This window comes from Lynx rufus, unplaced genomic scaffold (assembly GCF_022079265.1).
Source record: "Lynx rufus isolate CCGP_SWC_20201006 ecotype Redwood Valley unplaced genomic scaffold, mLynRuf1.p SCAF_13, whole genome shotgun sequence".
NCBI lineage: Eukaryota > Metazoa > Chordata > Mammalia > Carnivora > Felidae > Lynx > Lynx rufus.
The window spans coordinates 24,266,739-24,277,869 of record NW_025814827.1 but is presented as its reverse complement, the minus strand read 5'-3'; the positions used below and the strand labels follow the sequence as shown (position 1 = coordinate 24,277,869).

General features: G+C 44.2%; 1 protein-coding gene across 1 annotated transcript in view; it reads left to right on the top strand.

Annotated features, from left to right (window-relative positions):
• Window positions 1-1,235: 1,235 nt before the first annotated feature.
• The window catches only part of GLDN (gliomedin), a 59,035-nt gene continuing 49,139 nt past the window's right edge, over window positions 1,236-11,131 (top strand). Inside the window, exon 1 of the mRNA XM_047074711.1 lies at window positions 1,236-1,598. Coding sequence (XP_046930667.1) covers window positions 1,236-1,598 — 363 coding nt within the window. The remainder of the gene's footprint in view (window positions 1,599-11,131) is intronic.

The following is an 11,131-nucleotide window of genomic DNA, read 5'->3' as shown; positions in this document are numbered from 1 at the left end:
TGGTAGGGGGCCACCTCCTCCCCTGAAATAATGGGCTGTGGAAACAGCAATCCTGGCTTTTGATTGGGGTCTTCCAACACCACCAAGGACTCCAGGAGGCAAATTTGTCCAGGGAAGCAGAGCCATTCTGGGGAAAGCTGAGAAAGGGAGTGAAGAGGTCCTCTGAGGAGACTGAGAAGTGACTCTATTTGGAGGATAGTGATACATCCTCTATCACTTGTACCTTGAGGTACATTGGGCAACTGAGCTGATAGGAAAGGGAGGGTACTGTGAAGGGGTAACTAGGAGGCATGAGGCAACTGCCCCCTCAATCAAGGCAGGCTGAGTAAGGTCCAGAAAGGCTCTGGCCAGAGCCCAACTCTTCAGCCAGAAAGCCCCTCAAAATCAATTGCAGAGTGGTCTTGGGGCATGCTCAAAGCCCCTCAGCTGAGCAGTAGCAGAATGGAGTTAGAACCAGGTCTCCTGATGTCCATCCTTGAGTTTTTTTCTCATCACCCTGTTGCCTCCTGGGTATGGGTCTCACAGCAGTTCTTGGCCTGTCATATCCAAGAAGTCTCCCTTCACAGAAGGCTCCTTCATCTCAGGCAGGCAGGGCTTTTCTGGTTCTGATGGGTGGCTTTTTTAATCCTCCAGTACCAACTGTCTCCCTGTTTCTATCCATCCCTTTCCTTGGAAAGATCTCCTGGGGTCTTCAGTGGCCACATGATGGGTAGCCTGGGTTTGCTGCCCAGCAGCAAACCTAGGGACAATGGGCACATGCCTTGGCTTCTGGGCATGCTGATCCTTTTCTTCAGAGAGGTCAGTTGGGGGAGGGGGGGGGAAGGGGGTGGAATCCAGTGACTTCTCCAGCCTTAAGAATTCCTGTCCTCCTCCTCAGTCTGACCCTCGCTCTGCCTGCCTGGGCCACAGCAGTGCCCACGGGCAGTGCAGTGAGAAAAGGAGGGAGACCTGGGTTTGCTGGTTTTCTTGGCCAGGCACCAGGAGCATGAGTCCTGCCCACCCTTTTTCTGCCAGCCTGCAGTCTCCACTAGCTCCTCTCCCTCTCTCACCCGCCTGTCCCTCCGGGCTGCTCAGGCGCCACCACTACTGTCCCCAACCCGCCCCGCCAGCCTGAGCAAAGGGCAGCGTGACTCACGGCGGCGGCGGCGCTGCCACCAGCCCACGGCTTGCCCGAGGCATATAAAGGCCGCCCGGCGGGCCGCGGCGATTCCTGCCCGGCCCGAGGCGCGCAGAGCATGGCCAGGGGCGCGGAGCGAGGTCGCGGGGACGCCGGCTGGGGGCTGCGGGGCGCTCTGGCGGCGGTGGCGCTGCTCTCGGCGCTCAATGCCGCTGGCACGGTGTTCGCGCTGTGCCAGTGGCGCGGGCTGAGCGCGGCGGTGCGGGCGCTGGAGGCTCAGCAGGGCCGGGAGCAGCGCGAGGACAGCGCCCTGCGCTCATTCCTGGCCGAGTTGAGTCGCGCGCGGCGCAAGGCGCCGGCTCCTCCCCCGGACCCCGCAAGCGCCGCGCGCAATAAGCGCAGCCACGGCGGGGAGCCCGCGCCGCACATCCGCGCAGAGAGCCACGACATGCTGATGATGATGACCTACTCCATGGTGCCGGTAGGCGGGGGCTTGGCTCCCAGTGGCGCCTCCGCCGGGGTGGGCGGCGGGCAGGGCGGGAAGAGAGGCCCAGAGGTCCTGTGCTCCCCTGGATGGAGGGCGAGGAGCCGAGAGAGGGCCCTGGGCTTGAGCACGGCTGGGAATGTCACCTGGGCCAGCACCTTAGCCCTCTGAGGTCAGTTTCCTCATCTGTTCCTCATCCTTCTTTGAGTCGGCAGATAAATGAGGGGCGCAGGCAGTGTTTTTAAGAGCCTACTTTCCTTCCTTACTTCGAACAAAACTTTTCACAGCACGGGGAAGACATTTCTGAGGGCGCAGGCTTCTTCAATAAAAGGATTCTTTCCCTGGCTTCATCTAGTGGTCTGGCTTTTCACCTGGCCTCGGACCATCCTCACGAGATCGGTTGAAGCGAACACAGTCCACTCTAATTTTATCAATCACCTGGGACCTTGATGCATAAAAAGTTACTCTTAGGTAAAGCGATTCCAAATGGGAAGATTGATATAGAGAAATTTGCTTAAAATTCACCGTGAAAGCTGAGGTTCTAATGTGGGCTCCAGCGGGTCTATGGAACTTCAGAAATTACCAGTGTGCACTCAAGGGGCCGTGCATCTAGGGAGAGTGCATTAATTTCATTAGCTTTTCATTCGATTTGCACTCCCCCAAGAAGATTTAAGAAACTCTGCTCTTAAAAAAAAAAAGGACTTAAAGCAAAGCCTCAAAAATCTTTTTTTTTCCAGTTTCAAGTTTTTTTTGCTTTTGCTGTTTTCAACTCAATAATTATCTAACAATTACATTCAGATCACATTGCAGTTCCCCATTCCATTTCATTATCCTTTACAACCACAGGAGTCTTGCTTCATTTTATAATTACAAAGATTTCAGTTCTGTCGTCCCAAGAGTGAGCCATACTTCAGAATCCTAGGTATTTGAAGATAAACTCACTTAAAGCTTCTGTTATCATAGAAACTTTTAAATATCTTATATGAGCAGACATGCTTTTACAACTACAACATGGAAGTATTACACACTGCAATACGTCTTTTGAGAGAGACCAAATTTTTCCATTCCTGGCTTCTTCTTCGTCATCTTCTTTTTTTAAACCTATGTCATCATTTAACTATCTGGGTCCAAGCAAATTTTTTAAAAGACCTCTCTAAAATGAAGAAGACATAGACACACTTTGGGGAATTTACTCTTTCCCTTGGTTCCCTACCATGTATTTTGAGGGTTTTTTGAAACCCTTCAAGAAGGATGCATCTGAGCATCAACATTTTACATTTTTAATCTAGAAGCTTCTGTATTGCAGCCTGTTCAGTCACTAACCCAACAGGATGGAGAGATCCATTTCTGTGTTAGCCTGAAAGCCAGATTTAACTACTACCACCTTCTCTGTTATAGGTCAGAGGGCAGAAACATCACATTTGTCAGGCTGAGAAGCATTCATAGATTATCACCAACTCATCCACCACGTGTAATGGGTATGCTTTGACCTTATAGTGTCATTGAAGGAATTTCCATGCAGGTCTGGAGGAAGCAACTGTCATATTGCTGACTTTCTGGTTGGGAGTAGTTCTCAAGCAGTAGTCTAGGGGTCAACCTGGAAGCACACGAAAATGCAGATTCCAGGGTCCCACCCTCATACTTATAAAATTATCATCCCCAGAATTGTCTTCCTTAAGAAGTCCTCTGATTCCCATTCCCCCACCTTCCCATCCCCTTGTGAGTTTGATACAGGGGTCCAGGGGCCACTTTGAGAAAGCTGCTTTAGATCACTGCTTCTCTACTTTATTTATTTATTTTTTTAGTGTTTACTTATTTATTTTGAGAGAGAGAGAGAGAAAGAGAGAAAATGCTTGCACGTGCACAAATAAGTGAGCAGGAGAGGGGCAGAGAAAGAGGGAGAGAGAGAATCACAAGCAGGCTGTGTGCTCTCAGCACTGAGCCCAGGGGCCAGGGCTCCATCTCACTACCAAACCTTGAGATCAAGACGTGAGCTGAAATCAAGAGCCACTCAGATGCCCACACCACTTCTCTACTTTAATATGCACATGAATATCCTGATGATCTTTTTCAAATGCAGATTCTGACTCAGAAGGTCTAATTTCAGGCTTGAGATTCTGCACTTCTCATAAACTTCCGCTGATATCAAAGCTGCTGGTTTGAGGACCACACTTTGAATACCACGGTTCTAGAGTGATGGTTGCACATTGAAATCACATAGGGAGCTTTAAGCATGACTGATGCCTGGATCCCACGACCAGAGATTCTGAATTAATTGTTAGAGGTGCAGCCTGGGGTGCCCGGACATTGGCATACCTTCCTGATGACAGTGAGCAGCATTAAGCATCTCACTTCCACCAGGTCTCTTTTGAGGTCTCTGCTTCAAGCAGAGGCACCAATTTTATTGCTGAAAGCCCTTTACTTTATTCTAGCCATATTCTTATCATTCATCTTTGCAAATTTTTCTCATTTTTACTCTCTGCCTTTCTCAGAACAGAGAATTATTCACATGAGGAAACGGTGTTTTAAAAAGCACTTTCACAAGCACCTCTAGTAGAAAAGTTGCTAAGAAAGGCACCTGGGTGGCTCAGTTGGTAAGCATCTGACTTCAGCTCAGGTCATGATCTCACGGTTCATAAGTTCAAGCCCCATGTCAGGCTCTGTACTGACAGCTCAAAGCCCTGGAGCCTGCTTAGGAATCTGTGTCTCCTTCTCTCTCTGCCCTTCACCTGTTCGTGCTCTGTCTCTCTCTCTCTCAAAAATAAATATTAAAAACTATTAAAAAAAAGTTAAGTTGCTAAGAGAACTGTTTATACATCATAGAGGTCACTGTGCACACATGTTATGGTTGAAATCTATACCTTCCCCCACCCTTTTATACAGCACCAGGAGGTTTTGAATGAGGATGAGATCAGAGGTTCCCCTCCGCTCTGCCACCCCACTCCACTGAGGTTCCATGTCCTTAGAGATCTAGGAACAAAAAAATAAGTGGTAGGCAGATTAATGTCAGCATTTCAGAAAGGCTCATTTATCCAAGATGAGCCTCCTCAAGCTAACTGGCACTTCAAATTCTGTGCTTTTGGCTGAGAGTATATATCAGCTCAGCATGGTAATCCTGCTTAGCACATTCTGCCCAGAAACTGGTTGTTGGAAGGGCAACATAACTAATCATTACTTAAGAACAGTTAGTTTGGTACAGCCAAACGCATTAAATCCTTAAAAACAACTGGGTACTTTGGAGAAAAGTCATAAGGGCCTGGGTACCACTGAGCTAGACCAGCATTGGGAACCCATCTGCCAGGAACTCATGCAGGAAATGGGGCCTCTGTTTAGTCCCCGCCCCACTTCACACTGCCCCCCATCTCACTTTCCCCATCGGCTGCTCTCTCATCCCATTCTCTAGGTCTTACACTTACTGGTGTTCTGGTAGCTTCATCATCCTGTCCAAAATCTAGGGTCATGCCCCCAGTAGGAAAAGGGTTTTATTTCTCACAATGAACACCCTAAGAAGCTCTAAATGGTTGAAGATTTACATTTTTAAAAAATGAAACTCTAAAATTACTAGAGGAAAAGAAGGGTAAATTCATTTTTAATGTTGGAATGGGGAAAATCTTTCTTTTAAACAACTAGAAAGCCAGAAGCAAATAGTAAACAAATATAACTGCATTTAAAAAGCACACACAACAACAAAAGCAAGCACATGCACCCTGTAAACAAACGTAAACGATAAATGACAAACTGGAAAAAAAAATTTGCAGCTCATACCATAGATATAAGGCTAATCTTCTGAATATATATAGCATTCCTATAAGTTAATAAGGAAAAAAAAACACAAGAATTTAATAGGAAAATCAGCAAACATAGGAATCCAATAGGAAAATGGAACACAGTTCTCAGAAAAAGAAATACAAATGTTTCTAAGTAAACATGTAAGAAAAGATGTCTAAGCTTAAAAATACAAATTACACCTGTCCTGAAACATAATTTTCACCTGTCAGAATGACAAAACTACAAACGTCTGACCACACATTCTCTTGGGGAAGCTGAAGAGAAATAGACATGCTTTTGCATTGCTGTTTGGACTGCAAATTAGTATTACCCATATGGAAAGCAATTTGGCAATACCTAAAAACATTACAAATACGTTTACCCTGTGACCCAGAAATATCACTTGTGGGAATTTATTCTGAATATATAAAAATATATATATTTTTATATATTCAGGATATATTCATATCCTATGAAATGATATATGCACATATGCAGTGTGGAATATTTGTAAAAGCAAAATATTTTTATTAACAACCTGTGCCCATCAGTACGGAACTAGTTAAATAAACTAACCTATGCACCCACTGGAATAGGTAGCTGTAAAATGAGAATGAGGAAATTCTCTATGTGCCATTATTGGAATAGTCCTTGGGATATATTTTAAGTGAAGAAATCAAGGCAGAGAAAAATATATATTGTATTACCTTGTATAAGGAAGAAGCAGAAAAATAAGTGAAGATACTAACAAAAGTACTTACTTAGGGAGATTGGGGATAAAATGGGAATGAGACTTTCACTGTATAGCTTTGTGTATTATTTTGACATTTGAACCGTATTATTGTGTTACTCTAATTGTGAGTAATAAGGCCATAACCACAAGGCTACATGGCCACTGACCCTGGACTGGAGGACAATAGGGTGTGGCAGAGACTTTGCCAGCCTGAAGTTCATGCACTGTGTCTAAAGGGAGGCTCTCAATGATTGTTGCTGTACAAGAGCAAGATTGTTGATTTTTTTTTTTTTTGAAGAGAAGTTTAAAAATCTGACTCTTTATTTGAAATCTCTTGGCTTTGAAATATTGACAAAAATTCCAAAAAAATATTTTTAACTGGCTGAGTGCGTTGGCCAAACAACACTCACATTGTTAAGGGCCATGCTGGGACTACCGAGCTTAGTTCTGAGCAGTCTCTTCTTATAATCATGAGTGGTTTTAAACAAAAATGGCTTTATTTCGCTCCACCACATCCCCTCCCCCACTCATTTCCTACCCTGGTTCTGCAAGGATAGCGGTAACTCTGCCACTGTTATTGTTGGTTGAGTGGAGATGGGTTTCTTTGTGTGTTTGGTTTGGTTTGGGTTTTGTTTTGTTTTTTGGCTTTCTAAAAATCAACTCCACCTTCAGTGGATAGAGATTTCCCATCACTGTGGCTTTTCAAAAGCATGTGCTCCAGTTTGGAGGATAGTTCTCAAGGAGGAGATGCCAGCGGTGTTAAGCTATGTAATGCATTATTATGACAATCAGAGCTTTTTGTGATGACTGTAATGAGGTACGCTTTTATGGATCTATACATTATCTTGTTTATAGGGGGACATCACATTACCTACAGTCAGAGCTCCTGTTTGATTGGATGCTATATTTCCTTGAAGGCCCTAACTTGGCTGTGCCAGGGTTTACCTCCCTTTCCTACTTCTTGGAGTGAATCACTTCCAGGTGATATAAAAGCTGAGGATTTAGGGGCGCCTGGGTGGCTCAGTCGGTTAAGCTTCTAACTCTTGACTTGGGCTCAGGTCATGATCTCACGGTTCATGAGTTCACAAGTCCCCTCATGGAGCTCTGTGCTGACAGTGCAGACCCTGCTTCAGATTCTCTCTCTCTCTCCCTCTTTGCCCCTCCTCTACTCGTACTCTCTCTCTCTCTGAAAATAAATAAATAAACTTCAAAACAAAAACAAACTGAGGATTTAGACTAGGGATCAACAAACTATGCCTTGTAACCAAATCAAGTTTGTCACTTGATTTTGTACAGCCCACAAAGTAAGATTTTTACATGTATAAATGGTTAGGGGAAAAAATCAAAAGAATAATGATATTACATGACACAAACATTATGTAAAATTCAAATTTCATTAGTCATAAATAATGTTTTGTTGGAATACAACTATGCTCATAGTTGGTACTGCAAACACACCCGTAAACTTGACTCATGATGGCATGTTGAGGAAGACAAGTGAGAGCTAGCTCCTTAGTTACATCCTTCGGACACTTTCTTTGTCAAAACACATTTTGCACACATGCAAATAAAACACTCAATGCAGATACATAATTGTCGCGATTCTCTAAGGACATATGTAAAAACCAAGTGGGCCAAGACTGAGCATCTAGACCCACCGAGAACAGGGCAGTTGTGTTGACCATGTGAATGGCATTAAGCCATTTGGAACCACTCCCAGATCCTGGAGCTATTCAAAAGCTCTTAGTCTCTTACTAGCCAAAGTGTTAGAGGTGAGGGCAGCAGTTACAAGCCTGCTAAGCTATAGCAGGCTATAGCCTGAACAGGATGGAACTTCTGGGGCCTAATATATTGCCCACTCTCTCTGTTTCCTGCCTTTCCTTCAACCTTTATTGCCTCTATGCCAGAGATAAAATGAATTGTTTTCCTTTGGAACTCAAAGGCACATGCCCCCCTGGAATAGTACCACTCCACTCTGGAGAGACGGCAGAGCCCCCAAACCAGCCCGTCATTTAGTGGCCCAATAGACCACAGGCTGAGAGATGCTTGAGAAGAGGGACCTTTCTGGGTGAGTTCCAGAACAACTTCTTAGAGTAGGAGTCTTCCATTGCTAAGAGATTATTTATCTTTGCCATTGCTCTCGTCCCAGGATCTCTCTATGGCTAGTCCAGGCTCACCATCACATGGTACTCCTTACACCTTTGGCCACTGTGTGCCCACCCTAACTTGAGTAACCTGGGATTCCTTCCTCACTTTCAGGTTCCCAGCCAAATTCTCTCTCCCTCATGCTTCCCTGAGTATGTTGTAGTGGTGAGCAGTGTGGCCCCGGGAGTCAGACAGATTCACATTCTGGGCCCACAGCCTTGTAGCTGGGCCACCTTGGGCAAGTCTTTTAATGTGAGAAGTAAAGGAGATGATTCATTTTCGGAAATAACCAAATAAAAACTGTGCTGTCTAGTTAACGGTAGGTTTACAACCTATTGGAAAAAATGTATGAACCCTCTTTCCCCCCCATCCCCGCCGCCCCCCTCCCCGCCCCCCCCGCCGATGCTGCAACAATGGAGTCCCAAACCTTTAGGCACTTTACTTCTTGGTTCTTCTTCCCCTCTCTGTTTTGTGGGCTTATTTTTATGGGCTTATTTGCAGGGACTTTGCAATGAGCATGAGCCAAAGAACAAAGGGAGGAGAGAATGAAAGTGTCACCTGAGGGCATGTACATTTGTTCCAATCAGACTACTTTTTGCTTTACACGGGCATAGGTGACTTCTAGGTAAGGCTCTAACTTCTGTAGTACTCAGCCAATGAGGAACCAGGGGAGGGACTTGCATGCTAGGAGATAAATTGTCTGTTGTAACTGCCCCAAGTGTGCCTGTCCATCAGGCACCTGCTCTTACAAGAATGTTGATTAAAGCCTCACTTCACTGTGCTCCGAGTCTCTGTGCCCCTCCTTTGATCGGGTCAGTGGGCCTATTCCTCACATTAACTTCTCCAAACTTCAGTTTGCTCATCTGTAAGACTGAGATAATAGCATGCACCTTATCTTGTTCTTAGGAGATTTAAGGGAAATGATGTAGATAAAGTATAGCACCTGGTATAGCCAGGTTCCCAATAGCTATTCATTGTTACTGTTATGAAGATTTTTCATTATTACTTTATCATTAGCCCTTCTTGCCCCATGCTCTCAGCATCTTATTTCTGGGTTTATTCTTTATCACCAATTCCTTCAGAATGCCAAGTTGTCTATCCGTAGGTACTTCTGTCAGCTGCTGCTTTGGGATAATATTTGGCCTCTTGACACCTAGATTGACATCATACCAACCTAAATCATCTTGTGAAAATAAAACAGAGTGAGCTTAATATGCTGACAGGGCTTCTTGAGCAGGTCAGGATTTCCTGGGCCCTCACCCCTTCTGCATGGCCACTGATGACAAGGTTTGACAACCATGAAGAGGAAGTCATCTTGACCCCCTTTCTAATTGGCTTAGCTGATTTTAACTTCTACTGGTTACTGTTGGTCACAGTCCTAAAAAGTGCTTTGGATGCTTTCATTTGGAAAATTGAGAAAATGACAGTAAAAGGTAGAGCAAAACAACTTCTAAGAAAGAAGAACAGTTTACTTCTTAGGGGTCTCATGTTCTCCAGGATATGATTAACTATGTAGGAACTATCAGAACAGGTTTTATATCTGATAAAACATACTTATTTGAGAAAAAAAATTTTTTTTTCTCTGCATTCCTCAAACTTACCCCCTTGCCCCTGAAAAAGAAATCCTTGGCCAAATCTAGTTGACATTCAAGCTTAATTTACATGCATTTTATCTACAGACTAAAGGTCATGTTGTGTGAAATAAGCTGAAGCTTTTAGGTTGTGATTCTGCTACAAAGGGAGCATTTTTCAGCCCATCAGTTGCTTTTATGTAGCTCTTTGGGTTTTAACAGCTCTATATTTTAAGTAGATATAATTTACTTCTAGTTTAACTGAAGTTCAAGACACAATTTTCTTCACTTAAGGGTAGAGTTAAAACAACAAGGCCAACTAAATATCATTCAAGATGCAATTTGTGGAGTTTGTTCTGAATGCAATAGAGTAACCCTTTCATCTGCCATTCAGAAAGTTTCCTGTATTTAGCAAAGTGCTGGAAACTTTGGAGACCCTGCCTGAGCTGTATGTAAAAACTGTGAAGTACTTGGGAAAAAATTGTGGACAACTATATCCAAATTAAATGATGAACTGCTACTCCAAATTATTCCCTGGTTTTTCAGTAACCTAATGTATGAGTATTGGAGTCTGGAATCATTTTTACTTGAGGGTGGAATATGCCTCTAGGCAAAACTTGAGGACCTTAGAATTAATCCCTCTGAACAGGGAGACCTTTAGACAAAAATCCTTTACAGTGAGCTGTGTGATTAGCATTGGGGCAGTCAAGAAGAGAGAAATCAATTCTCACTAAGGTGATGAAGGAAGTTATCATGGAGGAAACAGAATGTGAAGTGAGCAATATAGGGCTGGTAAGATTTGGGCAGGCAAGGAGGTCAAATCACTCCAAGGGCAGATAATAACTTAAGTCAAGCTCAAGGGACTGGAATGAAAATGGTACCAGGCTGGAAGAGCAAGGAACCAAGGAGGTCTTGCTGCATTGGGGAGTTTGGGCTGGGGGGGGGGGTGGAATTCCTTGAATTTACACTTTTGAGAAGTTGAGTCTGAATCTGATGGGCAATTGGGAGCATTGTAGACCCTTTATCAGGAAGGAGTCATGAAGAAAGTCATTCTGTAGCACTGGTCTGGTAGTGCAATGCAGGAAAAGCAGGAAAGAGACCAGAGGCAAGAAGAAAATTAGGAAGTTATTGCCTTAGTCCAGGCAAGAAATGATTTATGTCTGGCTAAGGTGGTGGCATAAGAAATGGAGAAGATATATGTCCTACAAATACCAAGACGGAAGAATGAATTGAACTGGTAACTAATTGGATATAATAAAGAGAAAGGAACCATTTAGTCTAGATCCATCCAATACTGAGAAGCATGGTGGCAT